General features: G+C 39.9%; 1 protein-coding gene across 2 annotated transcripts in view; it reads left to right on the forward strand.

The window, feature by feature from the left end:
- The first annotated feature begins 3250 nt into the window (after nucleotides 1-3250).
- Nucleotides 3251-25557, forward strand: part of LOC126067840 (ubiquinol-cytochrome-c reductase complex assembly factor 1) — a 114953-nt gene continuing 92646 nt past the window's right edge. For both annotated transcript variants that reach the window (XM_049870110.1, XM_049870109.1), the window contains exons 1-2: nucleotides 3251-3356; nucleotides 24085-24189. In XM_049870110.1, the coding sequence (XP_049726067.1) occupies nucleotides 3333-3356; nucleotides 24085-24189 (129 nt within the window). In that variant the 5' untranslated portion in view covers nucleotides 3251-3332. The remainder of the gene's footprint in view (nucleotides 3357-24084; nucleotides 24190-25557) is intronic.

Raw genomic sequence — 25557 nt, forward strand, 5'->3', positions numbered from 1 at the left:
TATCTTGAGTCAATCTCTTTTGAGATATAAAAGAGATTGAATAAGCGAGTAGAGCAGAGATGGGGAAGATTGATGCCAAGCCACATGGAGATCTCCAAGAAACCTGGAAACAGAAGCTGGGGAGACAAGGACCTTCCCCCAGAGCTGATAGAAAAAGGTTTCCCCTTGAGCTGGTCCTGAATTCAGACTTCTAGCCTCCTAAACCCAAACCAACCATTGCCGTCGAATCGATTCTGACTCATAGCGACCCTATAGGACAGAGTAGAACTGCCCAATAGAGTTTCCAAGGAGCGTCTGGTGGATTTGAACTACTGACCTCCTAAAATGTAAGAAAATAAATAAGTTCTGTTTGTTAAAGCTATCCACCTCCACTTGTGGTATTTCTGTTGTAGCAGCACTAGATAATTAAGACAGCAAGTTAGGTTCCCATTTAACAATTACTACAATTTTTTTTTACACATATTGTTCAGGGACACTGATTTCATTTTTCATAATGTTTTAATATTTTTATCAATTTCCTTCTGGATGTTTTGCTTCCAGTAAACTGGTTTCCCTGTCCCCTTACCCTTTCATCTTTGCTTTAGAGTAATTGTTGACCATTTGGAAAATTCTGCTGTTTTAATACACCCAGTTTGAGTACTTTGTTATGGTAGCCCTAGGAAACGAAGACATACCCTTTTTAATATGGATGCCACTTGTTTTAATTTATATGTAGGAGCACTACACCATTGCATTCCAATCCACACATGTAAGATACACACTTGTGTGCAGAAAGTGTCTTCATTCAGGCTTGTAAAATCCTTTGCATGGAAGATTAATGAGGGAAATCTTTATATTCTGTATGAAAACAAAATCTAATTTATATACTAAAATCGTTAGTGTTAGTAGACCATTAGCCTATTGATTTGTCTTCCATTTCCATATTTAACTTTCTGATCCCTTCTACATATAGCAGCCAAAGTCAATTTCTTAAACGTGTAAAAATGATGTGGGGGCAGTGTCTGACCTCGAACTTCATAAGGGGGAAGGAGAATCAAGATCAACAGCTGAGGGCTGATTATTATGAGGCAGAGGTCAGACATGCCTCCTCTCTCGGCTATCTTTACCAATTCTGACACTAACCATCCCTCATGTGGCACTCTTTACTTCTCTGCTGGGTTTGATAATTCATTGCAGTGGCCACACAGAACTCACAGACAATACTCATGATTATGGGGTTTACTAGGGAAGTAACAGGTAACAATATAGGAATGCTGAGGATACAGTTCTTCCATCAGGGCGGCCTCTTTTCAGCTGTGCCTGCAGGCATGCATCTCTCTGGCCCCTCAGCCCCTGCCCTGCTCTGGCAAGTGTTACAAAAGTTTTTTTAACTCTGCCGATAAGGGCCCAGAGGCACCCCACTCTGCCAGTAAGCCTCTTGCCCCAAGCGGATTAGCTGTAGCTCTGTGGGTTCACAAACCTAGCTCCACCAAGTCCCCAGGGACACCCTACTCCACCAACAACCCTGCTGCCCAGAGACATTCAGCTTTCTCTGTGGGCTGGAAAGCCCACCATGCCATCTCCTGCTGGTCTCCTGGTTCTTCTGCCATTTCTGTGTCGCCACTTCTTGTCTTGAGCATTATAGTGTTCTCTCTCTCTGTCTCCAAGTTCCAGTCGCTTCTCAGTGCAGGGATCGCAGTCTAAAGGATGCGCTCTGCTCCTGGCTCTTCTTCCTTGTTGGTGCTAAGAGCCTCTTCCTGCTCTTGAAATGACTCTCTTTTAAGCCTAGTAGGATAGCTCTACTGACTAGTCCCCTTGGTGGGCCACAATTACCTTTTTTGCACAGTTGTACCCATGGGAGTTACAAGACCATGGTGAGAAAGGTGACACAAAAGCAATCCATCCCACTGCACCATGAATCATACAATCCTTCCCTGCTTAATATCCTCCAGTGGCTTCCCATTATACTTAGAATAATCCAGACTTGACCTAGAAGCTCTTGTATAACTTAGCCCATGCCTATCTCTTTAAACTGATATTAAAGACCACATTGGTCTTCATTGAGTTCTTGAAATATACCCTTTTTCTTTCCCATCCAAGGCTCTTGTCCTGGAATCTTTTCTCACTCCCAGCCCTAAATATTTGTGGATAGAATAGCCTGTGTGAAGTCACTGCCTATGTTAGCCCCCTTCTCATCCTTTAGGTTGCACTTTACATGTCACCTTCTCTGAGAGGCCCTACCCAGCCACACTGTCTAAACTAGTTCCCCATGTTATCCTCTAGCTTAGGTATTTGTTGTTTCTTTCATAGCACTCACCACAATTACTTTTTCAGTGCTTTAGTAGACTTTTGTGTGCCTCCCCCACCATCCTATGTACTCCATGAACACAGTAGATGCTCAATTGGTCTTTGTTGACTGAATGAAAAGGAAGGAAATCCTTCAACATCCTGCCTGTCTCCTTCCGGGCAACCCAGGAACATCCACACCTTCTCTTCTGCTTCTCTTGGGATGCAATGGAAGAGGAGTCCTGGAGCCACAGCCATTCTTTCACACCTCCTCAGGAAATTCCCTGTATCTTTGATTCTTTCTCTGTATCTTTACTAATCCTTTCCTATCAATATTCAAAGATGTTCCCATTAAACAAAGAAACAAGATCCCCAAACCCTCCTTCCACCTCTATCTTTACCAGGCCTGGGGTCAGTGTTTGACTACCCTCTTCCCTTGACTTTCAGCCCTCTGCTGTTTCTTGCATTTCTCTCTCAGACTACTCTTTCTCAGGCTCCTTTAAAAAAAAAAAAAATTGCCTTCAAGTCAACTCTGCCTCATGGCAACCGCATGTATGTCAGAATAGAATTGTGCTTCATAGGGTTTTCAATGGCTGATTTTTTTCGAAGCAGATCACCAGACCTTTCTTCTGAGGCGCCTCTTAAATGTCGGAATTCTTCAAGGTCCTGTCTTTTTCACTCCCCTGTGAAAAACGGGGATCTTCATGGAGAGTCAGGGAAGGAGCGTTTCTGAGAAGCCCTGACAAAGGAGTGCTGAAGAGTGAGATTGGAGGGAATGAGGGTAAGGAGCCGAATAAGAAAAATCCCCATGTCAGAGATCAGAGGGGTCCGGCGTTGGAAAGTGCGCTGCGCCACTGTGACGCGTTCCGGTGAGAGCGAGATGGCTGGAGGCGCGCGGCCTCGCGCACAGCTGGGAAAGCGCGCGTGCGCGTGTGCGCGCACCGGACTCTATGCGCCTGCGCTGCCGTTGCCCGGGTCCCGCCTGCAAAAGGAGAACGTAGTGAGGGGGTGGCAGCAGCCGGGACTCCGGAAACCCACCCTTCACCCGGAAATGGTTGTCGAGGAACATGGCGTTACTGGTGCGAGTCCTTGTGAGTGAAGGAGTACATTTCAACGGTCTCACGCTGGGTCCTGGGGTTGGAATTGGAGAAGGCGGGGCGGGAGGAACTGAAGAGAAATGCAGGAGTGCGCTAACTAGGCTGCACGGCTGCTTTTCTGCGGGGAAACTGAGGCAGCCTCCCCCCTCCCGTTTGGGTTTGGTTTTGGTTTCTAGAAGGATGGTGACAAGCGGACCTTTGATGGCCTTGCTTTTCCTCCTTCACCACTTGCAAACGGCTTCCTCCCAGGGAGAGGCAGCACGTGGGACGCTGATTGGAGTTTCGGGAGTTCTGGGTTCTAGTTCCTGTTCTGTCACTGGTTGGTACACAGTGTGTCTTTGGTAAGTCACTTTTGGGCCTCAGTTTCCCCATGTGAAAAACGGGACCTTTAATCTTCTGCGGTCCCTTCAGATTCTGAGGTTCTCTGGGTTTGTTTCAGAGATCAGTAAGTCAATTCGAAACCATAGTGTTGAGTGGAGCACTATTAGAGATTATTAGACTGAAAGTAGCACTAGAACCGGGGCCTGTCTGTCGTTTTTACTTTGCCTAGCACAATGTCATAGGTGTTCAATAAATACTTGCTGAAAGAATGAAATAAAGAAAGTTAGGACTGCTAGACTCCTTAGCACCCATGTGGAAAGTTACTGCCCTTCTCGAGTGTCTGTCCAAATCCTTTTAGCATATTCTAACCTCTAGGAATTAAGGAGAAAGAAACCGGCAGCAGAAGAAAGGCTAGAAAGTTACAGACTTTAATTCCTAATTATGGAGGGATGGGAAAGTTTATAATTTTAGCAAGTCTTTAAAAAACTGGGTCAAGGACGTCGTAGCAGACACTGTTCCAGCCTCTGGCAATGTTTTGAGTTGTTATTCTACACTTGTGTTTTTTAATCTTTTTGTGCATGGCTGACTTGACTGCACTTTTTATTCTTGTGTTCCGTAGCAGCCTAGCAAAGTGCAGTACCCTTGATTGGTCTTAGTAAATGTTTGTTCAAAGAATAACTGCTGCAACCTACAGAAGGATTTACTTGGTGAAGTAATTGTTGATGCCATGGCAGAAATTGATTCAGATCTAATCACTGCTGGGAAAATGGCAACTAGGATGTCCCAAATTATTTAATTTTTAAGATAGATGTTTGAGGAAAAAGGTGAAAAGTGTATGATGCTTGAGACTTGAAATGAACACCTTGATTTGTCTTAGAAGCTAGTAGTAGCTGGCTGACCTAATTTATATATCCTTGCCCCTGAGCATGTGGGCTGTTGTTGCAGGTTCATTTCTTCTTAGGTGGTAGCAGCTATAGAAACTACCTCTCCATCTGCTCTATATTGGTTGGATCTTCTTTCTTTTTTAAATTTATTCTTTTCTATTAATCTTGTGAGTTAAAAGCATGTTCAGAGAATGTAAGTCACTTTCACTTTATACTGTGATTTCCTGTAGCGTGTGACAAAGCAACAGAAACTCCCTTAGTTTTGAAAGTGACAGTAAACATGAAAGTAGTAGACATTTATTGATTACCTGCTATGAAGAGACCTTTGGGCTAGGCACTTTGAAGAATTCACAAATACAGAAAAGTGCACTTTTCTGGGAATCTGAAGGACCTCGATTGAAAGCTTGGATCCTACGTCCTATTGGTGTGACCTTGAGCAAGTCACCTAACTTCTCTGAGCCTCAGATTTTCTTTCTTTCTTTTTTTTTTTTTTATTGTGCTTTAGGAGAAAGTTTACAGCTCAAGTTAATTTCTCATTTAGAAATTTATACACGTATTGTTTTGGGACATTGGTTGCAATCCCCACAACGTGACAGCATGCTCCGCCGTTTCACCTCAGGTTCCCTGTGTCCATTCGTCCAGTTCCTGTCCCTTCCTGGCTTCTCATCCTGCTGTTGGACAGGAGCTGCTCACTTGGACTCATATATTTGATTGAACTAAGAAGCACATTCCTGACGTGTATTATTTTTTGTTTTATAGGCCTGTCTAATCTTTGTCTGAAAAGTGAGCTTTGGGAATGGTTTCAGTTTTGGGTTAGCAGAGCATTTGGGGGCCGTAGTTTTGGGAGTTCCTCCAATTTCTGTCACACCAGTAAGTCTGGTCTTTTTATGTGAATTTGAATTCTGTTCTACATTTTTCTCCTGCTGTGTCTGGGACTCTCTGTTGTGATCCCTGTCAGCGCAGTTGTTGGTGGTAGTCGGGCTCCATCTAGTTCTTCTGGTATCAGGCTGATGGAGTCTCTGGTTCATGTGGTCCTTTAGTCCTTTGGGCCAATATTTTCCTTGTATCTTTGGTTTTCTTCATTCTCCTTTGCTCCGGGTGGGATGGAACCCATAGATGTATCTTAGATGGCCACTCGCAGACTTTCAAGACCCCAGACGATGCTACTCACCAAAGTGGGATATAGAACATTTTCTTTATAAACTATGTTATACCACTTGACCTAGATGTCCCCCGAGACTGCAGTCCCCAGGCCCCAGCCCCAGCTACTCGGTCCCTCAAAGTGTTTGGATGTGTCTAGGAAACTCTTATGTTTTTTCTTTGGTCTAGTTGTGCTGACTTCCCCGATACTGTGCATTGTCCTTCCCTTCACCAAAGGTGACACTTGTCTATTATCTAGTTAGTGATTTCCCTCTCCCTTTCTCCCCACCCTTGTAACTATCAAGGAATGCTTTTTTCTATGTATAAACCTTTTCTTGAGTTCTTATGATAGTGGTCTCATACAATATTTGTCCTTTTGTGACTGACTTACTTCACTCAGCATAATGCCCTCCAGATTCATCCATGTTGTGAGATGTTTTGCGGATTCATCATTGTTGTTTATCGTTGCGTGGTGTTCCCTTGTATGTACTGTAATTTGTTTATTCATTCAGCTTTTGATGGACATTTAGGTTGTTTCCATCTTTTTGCTATTGTGAATAGTGCTGCAGTGAACATTGATGTGGATGTGATGCACATGTGACAGCTCTTATTTCTCTAGGTTATATTCCTAGGAGTGGGATTGCTGGATTGTATGCTATTTCTAGCTTTTTAAGAAGTACCATTTTGTTTTCCAAAGTGGTTGTGCCATTTTACATTCCCACCAGCAGTGCATAAGAGTTCTAATCTCCCCAGCCTCAGATTTTCTTAATTGGTAAGGTTGATAGGGTTGATCAGAGCATCAGTTGATACAAGTCAATTTTATATGTTTTTCTTCCCTTCCTTTTTGCTCAGCAACTATATTGAGTACTTACTACATTCTACTGTGTAAGGCACTGAGAATGAAAAACACAGACCTTACTCTCAAGTTTATAATCTAATGGGAGAAACAGGAAAGAAAAACACAGCTACAATACTTGAAACGGTGTGATAGAGGTATATACCTCGTGCTATGGGAGCAGAGTAGAGGAACCTACTCAGCTGGAGGACAAGCATCCATCAGGAAGAGATGCTTGAACTAAGTGAGACAGCATTAGATAGAGAATGGCGGGAAGAAAGGACATACAGAAGTATTAATTTATGCTAATAAAGCTGGATAATCAAGGAATTGTAAATAAATCCGTTTGGCTGAAGTCAGGGGTAGTTATGGGGAAATGGCAGGAGAGAAGGCAGGGCCTTGTGTATCATGGTTAGGAGTTTGAGGTTTATTCTGGAGGTGAGCCCTTGAAGTATTTTAAGCAAGGAAGGATTTATTCTAAAAAGTCTTTTTATCCATTTACTCTGTTTTTTCCTAATTTAATTTTTTAAATTGAATAATTGAAATACAATAAATTGCACTTATTTAAAGTGCACAATTTGGTAAGTAAAATTTGAGAAGCCATCAACACATTGTCATAATGAAAATATCCTTTACCCTCAAAAATTTCTTCGTGTCTCTTTGCAATCATTTTTTCCCATTGCTCTCCTCTTCCCTGACCACTCATTTTTTTAATGAAATAAAAAAATTATTTTGAAAGTATTAAAAAAAGTTTTAAAAAGTCAACATGATAACACCTGTGTATCCACTACTAGTTTTATTTTAATAGATCCCTGTAGGTGTCGCTGGGTTGTGCAAATGGTTAATACAGTCAGCTGGTAAACAAAAGGTTAGAGGTTCAAGTTCACCCAGAGCCACCTCGGATGAAAGGCCTGGCAGTTTATTTCAAAAAAATTAGCCACTGAAGATCCTATGGAGCTCAGTTCGACTCTGACACATCTGGGGTTGCCCTGAGTCATAACTGACTTTTCAGCAACTGGTAGCAGTTGAGTAGATCAGTAGGAGGGGGCTGAGATTAGCGGCCCTAAAGCCAGTCAGAAGCTACCGCAGTAATCCTGGAAGAAGTGAGGTGGGCCTGTTTTACAGGAGGGTGGTGTGGTTAAAGAGGAAGGAGTGGTTTCAAGAGGTCGAGGAAATAGTCTACAGTGCTGAGTGAGAGGTTACACGTAGAAGGTGAGGGAAAGCGAAGGGTCTGACAATGAGTCTCAAGTCTGTCTTGGATGACTGAGTTGATAGCAGTGTCTTTCATCAAGAATATCCAGGTGGAGCTTTTTTTTTTTTAAAGCAGCTGGAGATATAGGTTGTAGTTGAAGCCAGATGTTGCTGAGATTGCCTAAGTAATAACATCGATAATTGACTCATACATCATTTAGTATGTGCCAAGCCTGCCTAAACACTTTAAAATATGAGCTCACTTCATTAGAGAAATGCAAATCAAAACTACAATGAGATTTCATCTCACTCCAACAAGGCTGGCATTAATCCAGAAAACACAAAACAATAAATGTTGGAGAGGCTGTGGAGAGATTGGAACACTTATACACTGCTGGTGGGAATGTAAAATGGTACAACCACTTTGGAAATCCATTTGGCGCTGCCTTAAAAAGCTAGAAATAGAACTACCTTACAATCCAGCAATCCCACTCCTTGGAATATATCCTAAAGAAATAAGAGCCTTTATGCAAACAGATATATGCACACCAATGTTCATTGCAGCACTGTTTACAATAGCAAAAAGATGGAAGCAACCAAGGTGCCCATCAACAGATGGAATGCTACACATCGATAAAGAACAGTGATGAATCTGTAAAATATTTCATAACGTGGAGGAATCTGGAAGGCATTATGCTGAGTGAAATCAGTTGCAAAAGGACAAATATTGTATAAGACCATTATTATAAGAACTCGAGAATTAGTTTAAACAGAGAAGAAAATATTCTCTGATGGCTATGAGAAAGGGGAGGGAGGGAGAGTGGGAGGGGGTATTCCCTAATTAGATAGTATATAAGAACTACTTCAGGTGACGGAAAAGACAACACAATACAAGCAGGGTCAGCACAGCTGGAGTAAACCAAAAGCAAAGAAGTTTCCTGAATAGACTGAATGCTTCAAAGGCCAGCATAGCAGGGGCAGGGGTTTGGGGACCATGGTTTCAGGGGACATCTAGGTCAATTGGCATAACAAAATCTCTTAAGAAAACATTCCACATCCCACTTTGGAGAGTGGTGTCTGGGGTCTTAAACACTAGCAAGGGGCCATCTAAGATGCATCGATGAGTCTCAACCCACCTGGATCAAAGGAGAATGAAGAACACCAAGGACACAAGATAATGACGAGCTCAAGAGACAGAAAGGACCACATAAACCAGAGACTGCATCAGCCTGAGACCAGAAGAAGTAGATGGTGCCCAGCTATAACCAGTGACTGCCCCGAAAGGGAACACAACAGAGAGCCCCTGAGGGAGCAGGAGAGCACTAGAATGCAGACCCGAAATTCTCAAAAAAAAAAAGACCAGACTTACTGGTCTGACTGAGACTAGAAGGACCCTGGTGGTCATGGCCCCCAGACCTTCTGTTGGCCCAGGACAGGAACCATTCCCAAAGCCAATTGTTCAGACAGGGATTGGACTGGACAGTGGGTTGGAGAGGGATGCTGGTGAGGAGTGAGCTTCTTGGATCAGGTGGACACTTGAGACTGTATTGGCATCTCCTCCCCGGAGGGGAGATGAGAGGTTAGAGGGGGTTAGAAGCTGGCGAAATGGACACGAAAAGAGAGAGTGGAGGGAGGGAGCGGGGGGAGAGTAATTGGGAGTATGTAGCAAGGTGTATATAAGTTTTTTTGTGAGAGACTGAAATGATTTGTAAACTTTCACTTAAAGCACAATAAAAATTAAAAAAAAAAAAGCTCACTTAATCTTCACAACATCCTTTGAAAGGGTAAGAAAGGGTAAAAAAAAAAAACCAACTTTTTAAAAAATTTTTTTATTTCCCCCATTTTACAGATAAGAAAATTAAACCACAGAGAGGTTGTGTCCCTGAAGCACTCTTTTTTTTTCAGATGGAGGTTTACAGAACCAACTAGTTTCTCATCAGTTAGCACACACATTGTTCTGTGATATTAGTTAACATCCCTACGACATGTCAACACTCTTCCTTCTCAACCTTGGGTTCTCTATTACCAGCTTTCCTGTTCCCTCCTGTCCGTGCTCCAGGGCTGGTGCACCCCTTTAGCCCTGAAATGGTCTTGTTAGTCTCCCTTCCCTTCTTCCTTTTGCTGTCTGATCAGCCTGTCTACATTTTTTTTCCTTCTGCAGTGATGGGTTTGGGGAGGAGGAAACTAAAACACTGCAGTTGCTGAGTAGCTCCAGCAGAAGAACTGGACGCTCGAGCGGTGGAACTGTACATGCTTATGGCTTTAAGAGCTGTTCTGGGCATTAGTGGTCATTTTTGCTTTTAGAGTGGTAGAAATTGCAGAAAACCACCTTGTACTTTTAAGGTGGGACTATTTATATCACTTATATTTGAATATGTTAGTTTGAAGAGATGGCATGATAGAGATCTAGTTGCGTGTAAAAAAAAAAAAAAAAGACTAGCACCATTTGCCGTATAGAATTTCAAAGTTTTTAAGAAGGAAATAAAGGGTCAGTGAAAGTTGTAGTGAGCTTGACCTGTTCCTTTCTCAGATCTATCATTTACCCATCTAAACTGACAAATGCTAAACTGGCTATGAAGAACTTGGGTCTGTGTGAGCTGCCTCAACTTGGGCAAATTATTTAACTCCTAGGCCTACATTTTTTTCATGTTTAAAATGAAGGGATCCCAAGGACCCTTCATTCTTTGAGGTTCTCTGACAATCTGGAACATACACTATTGAGGAGATAATGGGTGTCATGGACCCAGCCTTGGGACCAGAATTCCGGGCAATAGATGAGAAATACGAAGTTTTCAGCGCATTGTATATTTGTTATTCTACTGGCTTCTGGTAGGATTTGAAGGAAAGGAGGTAACCCTGCCAGGTTCAATTAGATGGTGGCATTTTGGGCTACCATAAATGTTCAGAAAGAAAAGCATTAGTGTATCAGGTTTCGTGTGTGTGCATATTACTCCCAAATTATAGAAACAGACAGGTGATAATTGCCCATTTTTCACCTCAATACTTTGCCTTTTGGGCAGTTTTTGTTCTTATTCTGTGAACATTTGTTGAAGAGACTATCCTTTTTCCATAAAATGGTCTTGGCACCCTTGTTGAAATCAATTGCCATAGATATATGGGTTTATTTCTGCACTCTTAATTCTATGTCATTGACCTGTATGTCTGCCTTTATGCCAGAACCACACTGTTTTGATTACTGTAGCTTTGTATTAAGTTTTGAAATTGACAAGTGTGAGCCTTCCAACTTTGTTTTTTTTTCTTTTTCAAGATTGTCTTGGCTATTTGGGGTCCCTTGTGCTTCCCTGGAAACCCTGGTGGTGTAATGGTTAAGACCTATGGCTGCTAACCAAAAGGTCGGCAGTTCAAATTCACCAGTTGGAAACCCTATGGGGCAGTTCTACTCTGTCTTATAGGGTTGTCATGACTTGGAATTGACTCTATGGCAATGGGTTTGGTTTGGGTTTTGTGCTTCCTTATGAATTTTAGGGTTGGCTTTTCTATTTATACAGGAAAGACCATTGGGATTTGGATAGGAATCACATTGAACCTGTGGATCACTGTGGGGAGCATTGCCATCTTAAATATTAAATCTTCCAATCCATGAACGTAGATGTCTATTTATTTAGGTCTTTTTTTTTTATGTTTATTTCTTTATTTGTATTGTGTTTTAGGTGTAAGTTTACAGAGAAAATTAATTTCTCATTAAACAATTAATACACATTGTTTTGTGACATTGGTTGGCAACCCCATGATGTATCAACACTCTCCTCTTCTTCACCCTGGTTTCCATTTCCATTTGTCCAGTTTCCTGTCCCTTCCTGCCTTGTTGTCGTTACTTTGGGCTGGTGTGCCCATTTAGTCTCATATACGCTACTGAACTATGGTTGCTTATGTGTGTTATTGTTTGCCCTATAGACCTATCTAATCTTTGGCTGAAGGGTGAACCTTGGGAGTGACTTCAGTACTGAGTTAAAAGGGTCTGGGGGCAGTGCTCTTGGAATTTCTCCAGTCTCTGTCAGACCAGCAAGTCTGGTCTTGTTTTTTTGGTGAGTTTGAATTTTGTTCTACATTTTTCTCCCACTCTGTCCGGGACTGTCTATTGTGATCCCTGTCAGAGCAGTTGGTGATGGTAGCCAGGCACCATTTAGTTGTTGTAGTTATTTAAGCCTTCTTTCATTTTCTCTCAGCAACGTTTTGTAGTTTTCAGTGTGTAAGTCTTTCACCTCATTGGTTAAATTTATTCTTAAATATTATCTTGATGCTATTGTAAATGGAGTTGTTTTCTTAATTTTCTTTTTGAATTGTTTATTGCAAAAACCTGTTGTCGTCAAGTCACTTCTGACTCATAGCAAACCTGTAGGACGGAGTAGAACTGCCCCATAGTGTTTCCAAGAAGTGGCTGGTAGATTCGAACTGCCGACCTTTTGGTTCGCAGCCAAACATTTAACCACTGCCCCACCAGAGCTTCAGTTTTGTTGCTAGTGTGTAGAAATTCAACTGAATTTTGTATATTGATCTTGTATTTGTAACTTTGCTGAATACATGTATTAGCTCTAATAGCTTCTTTTTTTTTTGGTTGACTCTAGGATTTTCTATATATAAGGTCATGTCATTTGAAATACAGGTAGTTTTAATTCTTCCTTTCCAATTGTGATGCCTTTCTTTCTTTCTTTTTTTTGCCTTGCTTGATTGCTGTGGCTAGAACTTTCAGTGCAATGTTGAATAGTTGTAGTGAAAGTGAACATCCTTTTTTCTGATCTTAGATGGAAATACCATTAAGCATGGTATTAGCTGTGGGTTTTTCGTAAATTCCCTATATCAAATTGAAGAGGTCCCCCTCTATTTCTGGTTTGTTGAATGTTTTTGTCATGACAGGATATTGGATTTTGTTGAATACTTTTTCTGTGTCTATTGAGATGATCATTTGGGTTTTATCTTTTATTCTATTAACATGGTGTATTAGATTGACTTTTGTTTGTTGAACCAACTTTGCATTCCTGGGATAAATCCCACTTGGTCATGGTTCATAATCCTGTTTGTGTATTGCTGGACTCAATTTCCTAGTATTTTGTTGAGTATTTTTGCATCTGTAGTCATAACAGATATTGGCCTGTAGTTTTCTTGTATTGTCTTTGTCTGATTTTGATATCTAAGAATGGTGATACTTCCCTCATAGAATGAGTTACGAAGTGTCCTCTGGTATTTTTGGGAAGAGTTTGTGAAGGATTAGTACTAGTTCTTTAAACGTTTGGTAGAATTTGCCAGCATAGCCATCTGGTCCTGGGTTTTTCCTTGTGGAAGATTTTTTATTATTAGTTCAGTCTCTTTACGTGTTGTAAGTCTGATCAGATTTTGCTCTTCTTGATTCAGTTTCAGTAGTTTTTGTCTTTATAAGGATTTGTCCATTTCACCTAGGTTACCTAATTTTGGTGAACAACTGTTCATAGTGTTCCCTTATAATCCTTCTTGTAAGACCAGTAATAATGTCTCCTCTTTCATTCCTGATTTTAGGAATTTGAATCTTTTTCTTGGCAAGTCTGCCTAAGGTTTGTTAATTTTGTTGATCGTTTCAAAGTTTTGTTGATTTTTCTCTATTGTTTTTTATTTTGTATTTAATTTTTCTCTAATTCCTGTTATTTTCTTCCTTCTCCTTAGTTTGATTGACTCAACGGCACTGGGTTTTTGGGTTTTCCTTAGTTTGAGTTTAGTTCACTCTTTTTTATTTTCTTAAGGTGGAAGTTTAAGTTATTAATTTGAGATCTTTATTTTCTTCTAATACAGTCATTTATGGCTATAAATTTCCTTCTAAGCATTGCCTTCACTGTATCCCATAAGGTTTGGTATGTTGTGTTTTCATTTTCATTCATCTCAAAGTATTTTCTAATTTTCCTTTTTTGGTCCACTGGTTGTGATTTTTTCAGATTTCCTTCTGTTCTTGATTTCTAATTTCATTTCATTGTAGTTGTAGAACATAGTTTGTATAATTTAAGTCTTCTTAAATTTATTGAGATTTGATTAATGATCTAATGTATAGTCTATCCAGGAGAATGTTCCATGTGTATTTGAAAAGATGTATATTCTGTTTGCTGAGTTCTGTAGTTGCCTGTTACGTCTAGTTGGTTTTTACTGTTGTGCAAGTCTCTTTCCTTGTTGAAATCCTGTTCAGCTCTGTCCATTTGAAAGTGAGGTGTTGAAGTCTCCACCTGTTATTGGCATATTGTCTGTATCTCCCATTCTGTCAGTTTTTGTTCATGTATTTTGGGGCTGTATTGTTATGTGCATATATATTTATAATTGTTATATTTTTGGATGGATTGACCCTTTTATCATTATCAGATGTCCTTCTTTGTCTCCAGTAACAGTTTTTATCTTAAAGCCTATTTTGTTTGATATTAATATAGTCACTGCAGCTTTCTTTTGGTTACTGTTTCCATGATCTGTCTTTTCCCAAATCTGTTGTTTCTTTGAATCTAAAGTGTGCCTTTTGTAGACAACATATAGTTGGATCTTGTTTTTAATCCTGTCAATCTCTGTCTTTTAATTGGGGTGTTAATTAATTTACATTTACTAAAGTAGAATTTATGCCTGCCATTCTGCTATTTGTTTTCTCTATGTCATGTCTTTTTCATTTCTCTATTCCTTTGTTGTTATCTTCTTTTGTGTTAAATATATGTTTTCTATTTTAATTCCTTTGTCATTTCTTTTACTGCATTTTTAATTTTCTTAGTGGTTGCCCTGAGGATTGTAATTAACATATTAATTTATAACAACCTTGTTTGGTTTAATACAAACTTAATTTCAAATGTATGTAAAAACTTCTCTGCATAGCTCTGTTCTCTCCCCTTCCTTTGTGCTCTTATTGTCATTCAGGTTACATCTTTATACAATGTGTGTCCATCAACATAGATTTGTAACTGTTGCTTTATACAGCTGTCTTTTAAATTAAGAAGAAAAAGTTACAAACAAAAAAATACATTTATACTGTGTTTTATATTTACATAAGTAGTTACTTTTACCAGTGCTCTTTATTTCTTCATCTAGATTTGAGTTATTGTCTAGTGTCCTTTCATTTTAGCCTGTAGTTCACCCTTTAGTATCTCTTATAAGGCAGGTCTGCTGTTGATGAGTTCGCTCAGTTTTTGTTTATCTAGAAAGTCTTATTGATATTCTCATACTTTCTTATAGTCTTTAGACATAGTTTCCTTTAGATCTTTGAACATATTTATATAGCTGATTTAAAGCCCCTGTCCGTAAATCAAACTTCCCTGCTTCTCAGGGACAATTTTCATTGACTCCTTTTTTCCCCGTGTATGGGCCATACTTTCTTGTTTCTTTGCATGTCTCATAATTTATGTTGAAAACTGGGTATTTTAAGTAATATAATGTGGCAACAGGAATTGATGGAATATCAATTGAGATGTTTCAACAAAAGGATGCAGCACTGGAAGTGCTCACTCGTCAATGCCAAGAAATTTGGAAGACAGCTACCTGGCCAACGACTAGGAGAGATCCATATTTATGCCTATTCCCAAGAAAGGTGACCTAACCAAATGCGGAAATTATCGAACAATATCATTAATACCACACATAAGCAAAATTTTGCTGAAGATCATTCCAAAGCGGCTGCAGACAGGGCTCTGCCAGAAATTCAGGCCGGATTCAGAAGAGGACGTAGAACCGGGGATATCATTGCTGATGTCAGATGGATCCTGGCTGAAAGCAGAGAATACCAGAAGGATGTTTACCTGTGTTTTACTGGCTATGCAAAGGCATTCGACTGTGTGGATCATAAGAAATTATGGATAACTTTGAGAAGAATGGGAATTCCAGAACACTTAAATGTGCTTGTGAGGAACCTGTACATAGATCAAGAGGCAGTTGTTTGGAGAGAGCAAGAGAATACTGAGTGGTTTAAAGTCAGGGAAGGTGTGCGTCAGGGTTGTATCCTTTCACCATACCTATTCAATCTGTATGCTGAGCAAATAATCTGAGAAGCCGGACTCTGTGGAGAAGAACAGGGCATCAGGATTGGAGGAAGACTCATTAACAACCTGCGTTATGCAGGTGACTCAACCTTGCTTACTGAAAGTGACGAGGACTTGAAGCACTTACTGATGAAGATCAAGGACCACAGCCTTCAGTATGGATTACACCTCAATGTAAAGAAAATAAAACTCACAACTGGACCAGTAAGCCACATCATGATAAATGGAGAAAAGATTGAAGTTGTCAAGGATTTCATTTTACTTGGATCCACAATAACACCCATGGAAGCAGCAGCCAAGAAATCAAAAGACACATTGCATTGGGCAAATCTGCTGCAAAGGACCTCTTTAAAGTGTTGGAAAGCAAAGATGTCACCTTGAAGACTAAGGTGCGCCTGACCCAAACCATGGTATTTTCAGTCACATCATATGCATGCGAAAGCTTGACAATGAATAAGGAAGACCAAAGAGGAATTGATGCCTTTGAATTGTGATGCTGACGAAGAATACTGAATATACCATAGACTGCCAAAAGAACAAACAAATCTGTCTTAGAAGAAGTACAACCAGAATGCTCCTTAGAAGCAAGGATGGCGAGACTGCGTCTTACATACTTTGGACATGTTGTCAGAAGGGATCAGTCCCTGGAGAAGGACATCATGCTTGGTAAAGTACAGAGTCAGCTGAAAAGAGGAAGACCCTTAATGAGATGGATTGACATAGTGGTTGCAACAGTGGGCTGAAGCATAGCAACGGTGGTAAGGATGGTGCAGGACCAGGCAGTGTTTCGTTCTGTGGTACACAGGGTCGCTATGAGTCAGAACCAACTCGATGGCACCTAACAACAACAACAGCGATAATGTGGCAACTCTAGAAATCACATTTTTCCCTCACCCCTAGGGTTTTTGTTTATTTTTGTAATGTTTATGAATTAATTCTGTAAAGTCTGTATATTCTTTGTTGTGTGTTGCCACCAGAGTCTCTTTGATGTGCTTAAGACAAAAAAAACCAAACCTGTTGTCATCAAATTGATTCTGACTCTTTACAGCCCTGTAGGACAGAAGAGAACTACCCCATAGGGTTTCCAAGGCAGTAATGTTTGTGGAAGCAGATTGCCACATCTTTCTCCCACAGAGCAGCTGGTGGGTTTGAAACTCTAACCTTTCCATTAGCAGCTAAGCACTTAACCAGTAGGCCACCAGGACTCATTTTGGCTTGCTTAGTGATCAGTTAATGGTTGGACAGAGATTTTCTTAAATACCTGGGATCATTAAGTTTTGCTCAAGGGCTCTGTGTGCATTTTGAGGTACGCTTTTAACACTCCTGACAGGCAGTTGATGACTTTGCCTTACTCTTTACTTTTTGCTTGTGCAGAGGCTCATCCTCAGCCACAGGTGAGAGCTTAGGGCATTCTCAGGTCTTTCCTGAGCTTGCTCACAACCTTGAGCATGCATATAGTCCTGTGCATGTGTGCCGCCTTCTAGATTCCCAGGAATATGTCAGAGCTTTCCAAAGCCTCTATGGATATCATGAGAATCCTGGGTAGCACAGATGGTTTGTGCTTGTCTGCTGACCCAAATGTTGGCAGTTTGAACTCACCCAGCAGCACCATGGAAGAAAGGCCTAGCGATTTGCTTCCATAAAGGTTACAGGCAAGAAAACTCCATGGAGCAGTTCTACTCTGCCACACATGGGGTCATCTTGAGTGGGCATTGACTCCACAAGCAACCAGTGCATTTGGTTTTGGTATAGACATTTTATTCCCTAGTTTTCCCTTTTAAGCTTTTTTTTTTTTTTAAAGGTATTTTATTGTGTTTAAGGTAAAAGTTTACATAGCAAATTAGGTGCCCATTTAACAGTTTCTATACAGATTATTCAGTGATATTGGTTAAATTTTCCACAGTGTGTCGTCATTCTCATCCATTCTGTTTTAGTTGTACCATTTGCAGTACTCTAGTTTCGCTGCCCCCTTTCCTTCTCATCTTTGTTATAGGGTAATTTTTGACTTTTGGTCTCATATAAATGATTTTTTAAAGGAGCTCATTACTCATGGATATTTTTTATTTTATGGGCCAGTCTGTTATTTAGCTAAAAGGTATTCTCAAGGGATGATTTTGGTTTCAGGTTTAAAGAGTATCTCAGGGTGATAATCTTGGGGAGTCTTCTAGTCTCAACCAGTCCAGTAAGCCTGGACTTTTGAAGAATTTCAGTTCTGTTCCACATTTTTCTTCTACTCCATTGGCACTTGTCTGTTGTGGCTCTAATCAGAGAGAATGGTAGTGGTAGCCGAGCACCATCTAGTTCTTCTGGGTCTCAGCATAGATAAGGGCTGTCGTTCGTGGACAGTGTTAGTCCTATAGAATTGGACACTGTTAGTCCTATAGAATACTTTCTTCTCGGAGTGTTTGGTTTCTGTCTTTATCTTTTGTTCTGGAGGAGTAGAGACCAATAATTGTATCTTAGATGGCCCTTTTAAGTTTTTTGATTAACCTATTGTTTGCTTTAACTGTTATTCATCTTCTCAGGCAGCCATCAAGTTAAACAATTGCCTCTATTGTTTTTTACAAAGGCTCCTGGGGAGAAGGCTTGTCACACTGGCAGCTGCAAGTCAGGTCAAATAAAAACAGACTTGCAAGTGGGCTCTTCTGGGAACTACCAAACAGAGCAAGTAATGCCAATGCTTTGTGAATGAGACATTCAAGGAGCATCATTTCAATTCTGTCCCCTCTTGTAGCTGCTAGGCTACATGTTTTCATTGTGATTATGGGCTGTTCGTTTTCCAGGTTATCACAGAGCTGCAGAAGTGGAGATAGGAAAAGACCAAGTTAATACACCACAAAGCTTGCATTCTAACTGAGTTTCAGCCATTTTTCTTGAATAAACACTCCCAGGATTACTGCAACCCTTTGGTTAATTTCTAGAGTTCTGAAAAAGTTGATTTTGCCAGTGTTCTCATTGCGTTTATGGAGGAGAGAATTTTGGAGACCCTTACTCCACTCTTTTCCATGGTGTATCTTGCAAAGGTAACGTTTAAGCTAGGCCCAGGGGTCCTAGAATGGAGTGTCCGAGATATTTTCTAATTTGCTGAAAAATTGTGGAAAAAACCAAACCAAAACAGAAACCTTTAGTATAGTAAAACCTGTGAAAGCCAGAATGTATGTAAGGTGGAATCCTGTCAGAGAAGGAAAATGCAAATATTTTCACTAAAAGTGTTACCGGACAACGGCCTCAGTTCTTGTCTTCCATGTAGGAAAGTAGGAAAGAATTCAAACACTGAGACAAATAGTGCCAAACGAGCAAGAGGTTTATTAGCAAGCAGAGGGTTAGTAGTAAAAGTACACTTGACTAGGAAGTGTCAAGCGGTCTACTCAGAGAAAAGAATCTGAGTGCCCCGATAGTCATTTTCTTAGGGTTTTATACCTTTCTTGTCTCTTATCTCTCCCTGTTAATGTTTAACAGCCAAGACAGGAACCTCTATAGAGGCTATTTCCTTGGCTAAGGTTTAATTACCAAGTTAGGCACCTTGTCAAGTTAGGGACTTTATCAAGTTAGGGACCTCTTATAGGGACCATTTCCTTGGCTTAAAGTTTAACTACTCAGGGACCATCTTATTGAGGAATGTCACCACCCACTGCCTCTTCCTCTGCAATATAAATTGCAGATATGATGCCTATTATTTTTTAATGTTTTAATATATATTTTCTACAAACAAGGGCTGTATAAGTATCAAAATCAGGAAATTAACATTGATTCAGTAATACTTTTTGCAGGCCCTACTCAAATTTGCCGAAATTTGAAGTCTTTTATAGCAAAAGGATCTTATTCAGGATTACATGTTGCGTTTGGTTTTTATGCCTCTTTAGTCTCTTTAAGCCTGGAACAGTTCCTCCATCTTCACTTGTCTTTTGTGATCTTGATATTTTTGAAGAGTACATGCTAGTTAATTGGTAGAGTATCCCTCAGTTTGGACTTGTCTGATGTTTCCTCATAAATTATGCATTTGTTGGTGGGAAAACCTAAGATAGGATGCACTGTTCTTCTCATTGTAACATATTTAAAAAGCAAACAAACAAAACAAAACCCAAACCAGTGGCTGTCCAGTTGATTCCAACTCATGGTGATCCCATGTGTTTCACGGTAGAGCTGCGCTGCAGAGGGCTTTCAGCGGTTACGGTCTTTCAGAAGTAGATCATTAGGCCTTTCTTCCAAGGCACCTCTGGGTGGATTTGAACCACCAGCGTTTTGGTTAGTAGCTGAGTGCTTAACTGTTTGCGCCACTCAGGGACTCCTGTGTCATACCAGAAGGCATATAATTTCATTTTGTCCCATTATTGGTGCTATTAACGTATCACTAGGTTATGTTGGTGTCTGGCAGGTTTCTCCAGTGTGAAGTTAATAAACATTTTGTGGGGGAGATACTTTGGTACTTCTGCTATAAGGTTAAGCTTTCCCTTCTCCTCCATTTATTTATTTATTTATATCAGCATGAACTCATGGATTCCTGTTTTATTCAAAGAGTTACAATCTTTAACTGTCATTTCTTTGATGCTGAGATTGTCTCAGACTTGACCAGTGGGGCCCTTCAAGCTGACGGCTTCTGTATTCTTTTGACATGTTCCATCATTCTCTGAGCACGCACTTTCTTACTTTCTGGTATAAGATGTCCCAAGCTCTTCTTGTATTTTCTTTATCACTGTTCTGGAAGAAGAGCAGCATCCAAAGAAGAACAACAAAGTTTCTTTTAGTGGATATTCCTATTTAGAAACCATGATCTGGGTCTTACATGTGCTCATTGCTTTTAGCTTCCAGGCCGTTTCAGGACTGGAGTAGGAAATATACATATGTATATAAACACACATATTTCCATTTCTTTATTTATGTATTAAAAGCTCATGCCAGTTATTCTCAGTCCAATTCAGTACCATGGGGTTTGTTCTAGACTTCTGTCTTTCCATGTTTTCTCTGATGGAAACCCAACTGCTCATCCTTAATGTATTTATTGATTTGCTGAAATCCTCCCTGTATGTCATCAGTCTTTTAGAAAGCTCAGATTAGACCCCTCAACACCATCCTGGACAAAGTGGGAGGACAAAGCATATTCAGTAATTACTGAAGGAATGATTAAATGTTTCTCTGCTCCTCCTGTCTGTGGAAGTATCCTGTTGTAGCATGCCACATTGTAACTTGCAGGAACATTTGCTACAATAGTATCTCTCCGTGGACTATGGAATTGAATTAGTGCCTCTGGTGTTCAGAATACAGGCCCTGCTGGGGAATTACAGAGTAGATTTTGTGACGACCTTTAGAATGTTTTCCAGCTCATGCCAAGGAAAACACTATGTATCTTTAAAAATGCATGCAGAAACAGGCCTATCTCTGGACCAATTAAAGTGTAGTCAAAAAAAGAGCTGATATGTCAGAACATTTTGAAACACAAATGTAAAATCACCTCCAGCTAACAGTAAGGGCAGGAAACAAAACCATGGAAGATGGCTTTCAAAATCTGGTTTTGAAGCATTGGTAAGGCAAAAACACCAACTAGTTTCCATTTAGTAAAGATTTATTTATCCTAAGTTAAAGCAATATTTTTAACTGCTGGGGATGGCTATAAATATTTTTCTGCACTTAGGAGAAGTTGAGGTTTGCTAATTGTTATAAAAATATAGGCCTAGTATATTACTACCTGTAAGAGAATAAATACTTCCACAGGTTATATTTGTAAGTGAAGTATTAGAAGAGGTGGGAAGGAAAAAGGACTTAGTTAAGTCAGGAAAACTAGGAGTCTAGAGGGATTTCATAAAGCAAGTGAGTTTACGGTTTGGGTAGAAGTGAAGAAGAGAATCCAGGAGTACATGACTACAAGGGGATTAGCTTCCGTGGAGTGGAGCAGTGGTTCCCAAAACAGAGCCTTAGCTTTTGGAACCTCTGAGTGGAGACTACAAGGCAGGGTATGTGAGTCCGAAGATGAGTCAAGAAGGGCCCAGTTGGTAAAGACCTGTAAAGATCAGGTGCTTGACTGAAGAGGCACTACAAGCTTTTGAGAAAGGAAATGTCAAATTCAAAACAATTGTTTTAGGAATATGGTTCTTGCTGCTCTGAGTTTGCTGGAGAAAGATGAGTTTGCTTACGATGTTCAGTAACAGTTGTTACTAACAATGATGCCTCCGTGTGTATTTTGTTGCTATCAAAGTACTTCTACAAATATTCCTTGTAACACAAAGATATCATTAATTTAGTTTTTATTTTCCCATTTTACATAAGGGAGAACAGAGGCCCAAAGAATTGAATAACTTGTTCAGGGTCACACAGCTTTTTAATGGTAGGCTCAGGATTCAAACCCCCTTTCTGCTGCACCTCAGCAGTTTCAATTAGGGATTTAGACAAGAATTGTTGCTGTAGGATTGGAGAAGGAAAGAACAGAGCAGATTGTTCTTTTCTTCTAATAAGAGCCAATTTAAAGTATTGGCATAGGACCAGGTAGAGCCAAAATTACAGAGAAAAACTTTGTTGACACTGAAAAAAATGTGATGAAGTTCTTTTTCCGTAAGTTTGTGTTGTTCTTACTTGTAATTTCCTCTTGCCTTCCCCCTCCCCCTTTTGGGCCTGAATTTTTAGGAGTTTCATCTTATCCCATATTTATGTTTTTAGGAGAATAACATCTGACACTGACTGATTTCTGGTAAATCTGTCGGCAATGAGTAAAACAAAAAGTCAGTAACTGTCTCTCATTTGACAACTGTTGCAACAAATCAAACCTCCGCTGAAATAAAGTATTTTTAGCTTTACTTTTCATTTGAAATGTAAGGTGCTGTAAATTTCCTATTAGAAACAGCTATATAATTTTAGAACTGTGAGATAATTTAGAAAGCATCTCTAGGTTTAAAATTCTAAACTTTTCTCCACCCCACCCTGCTCCTTCCTGCCTGCTTGTGAGGAGACAGAGATTCAGATTCAACTTAATGTTTATTAGTGGAAAGTATTTGTGTTTTCCTTCTCTGACAGGTTTCTGCATTACACAGGTTCCAGCTTTCACAGGTTTTACCATACTACTTGCAGTATTTAGTGCATTACTACGACACATCGCTCTCAGTTTGTGTGTGTACCAGGACTCAAAGCTGCTCCGTCCCTGGTAGATTTTTGTATAGGTATTGTTACGAATTAAATTGTGCCCCCCCCCCCACAAATGTGTATCAGGTTGGCTAGGCCATGATTCCCAGTATTGTGCGGTTGTCCACCATTTTGTGATCTGATGTGGTGTTCCTAGGTGTTGTAAATCCTACCACTGTGATGTTAATGAGGCAGGATTAGAAGAAGTTACGTTAATAACTGTTAACATAAGGTAGGACTCAATCTACAGGATTAGGTTGTATGTTGAGTCAATCTCTTTTGAGATATAAAAGAGAACCAAGCAGAGAGGAAAAAAACCTTATTATCAACAAGCAAGAAGAGCAAGGAGCCAGTCCTCATTATGGCCCTGTTAAATCTACAAGTCAAATGACAGAAACCCTTGGATACACCAGGATTGGTTCCTATAATAGAGATTTCCAGTGCTGTGTACGTGGAGGCCACTTATACAACGAAATATATCTCAGGTTCATGAAAAAAAGCACACTTATCCTTTATCAAGACAGTTCCCCCTTTCTCTAGCCTAGCATCTCGCTTTAGCCAAGAGACCCTTCTGAAGTCAGCTAATGCCAGACGGAAAATTAAATCTCAGCCATAACTCAAACAGCCATTCAGTCATTCTTTTATCTTGGAAGTCAAGCTGTCTACATGCATTTTCCCACCCTATAAATTTCTGGCCTAGTTTGTTTATCCGCTGGGGGATGATGATGACCCTAGGCACTGTTTACAGTAAAGGAATTCTGTGAAGATCAGATAAATTAGTGTTCATAAAAAGGCATTGCAAACTATAATTTGAATACTGATCTAATTGTAAAATATAAGAAACCAAAAAACCAAACCCATTGCTGTCAATTCCAACTCATAGTGACCCTATAGGACAGAGTAGAAGTGCCCCATAAGATTTCCAAGGACTGCCTGGTGGATTCGAACTGCTGACCTTTTGGTTAGCTGCCATAGCTCTTAACCACTACGTCACCAGGGTTTCCTAAAGGTCTGCTTATTTCATTTCCCTAGAGGGAGCCCATACCCTCCTATTGCCAGAATTCTTTTAGTCTGTGGGGCCAGGAATAGTTAGGGGTACATCGTATCCTTGGAGAGATGAGCATGGGGAGACTTGGTCCTGGTCTCGTTCTGGAATTTCTCCTGTCTTGTGCATTGTTCTGGCAGTACCCTCTTTGCCTTCTGTATATGGAGTCTGGTGTAGATTCCTAACAGCTAGTTTTTTTTTTCTCTCTCTCTAGAGGAACCAAACTAGCATCACCCAGTGGGTTCCAGTATGCAGCCGATTGATAACTGTTTCTCCTACCCAAGAACAGTGGGGCAGGACGCCGCCTGGCACTTCCCAGGTAAGGTTTGTTGTTCTTTTCTTGGTATGAAAACCTTAGTGTTTATGTGCAAATGTTACGTATTTATAGATTAGCCAACCAAGTTGTGTGACGGAAAAAACTATGAGACCACTTCTGGGTCTCTGTGGTGCCAGCTCGGGACTGATTCCTACAGTGTAGTGTCTAGGACGTTGCTTCTAAATATACCCTGCAGTGGAACTTAGCCTGGGATACCGTGCTACAGTCTGATGATTTTTACTGTTGGGAGTCTTTCCAGATAATTCGTCTCAGAGTTAACTTTTCTTCAGTTTTCTTTTCATAGCTGCTTTGTGCCAGTCTTACTACGGGCTGAAAAATATGGTCCCCCCACCCCTTTTTATGAATATAAGATCCAAGGAACAATCATTTGAGGCCTTAGTTTACCCTTAACCACATGATTCACTATATTGTGATTCACCTTGGGCCCTCCTTGAGGTTTTTTTTCCCCTCTTTCTCTTAATTGTACAAATAATTTAGTAACAAAGGAAATAAAAATCACCTGTGACCTCAAACCTGAAATCATCAGTATTTTCATTTTACTGGTTCCTTTTTAGTCCTTATGTTTATGTGTGTGTGACTAATTTTTTCCTTACGGGCCGTAACAGATATCCATAGAATTTTATATTCTGCCTTTTTACTTATTAGAGTAGGCATTTATTCATTTGTTGGTTAGACTTGTGATTACATTTTTTCATGGCTACATGATATTCCATTAGCCTTTGTTTGATATTAAAATCGTTTCTAATTTTTTCCCCACCATTGTAGGTTTTCATGCAGTTAACATTTTCTTGGCATATTTAAACTTTTAAAAAATTATTTACCAAAAATTAATTCCAAGGAATCATAGAGTGTGAACAGTTTGCCTCTTCAAAGTGTTGTAATTTATACTGCCCTCAGCAATGTATGTATAACCAGTTTTTTATCATAATCTCCTCCAAATGGGATATTTTTAAAAAACTAATTGGGTAGAAAATGTTACCTGGTTTTGCTTTGTATTTGTTTCTTTGTTTATTTTTTTAGGTATCAGGGTTAAACTTTTTTTTTCACGTTTACCAGTTAATATTCCTGTTTGTGAAAATGGTATGCTTCTATCATTTCTCCATTTATCTACTGGGAATTTGTTACTTATCAATTTATATGTTTCTTCTGTAACCATTAACTTTTTTTTCATAGCTTACGCAGTTTTTAAGAACTTATTTTTGCTGTATATAATTACATTAAAAGTATATATTTTAATATGGAGTAATTTCTCCTTCCATTCTTCTGAGGCTATGTGTTTGTCCCTGTATTTCCTGGGCTTTTCATTAAGCCTAGCACAGAGTGGGCACTAAGTGTTTGGGGGACAAATGA

This window comes from Elephas maximus, chromosome 25 (assembly GCF_024166365.1).
Source record: "Elephas maximus indicus isolate mEleMax1 chromosome 25, mEleMax1 primary haplotype, whole genome shotgun sequence".
In the NCBI taxonomy this organism is placed as follows: domain Eukaryota; kingdom Metazoa; phylum Chordata; class Mammalia; order Proboscidea; family Elephantidae; genus Elephas; species Elephas maximus.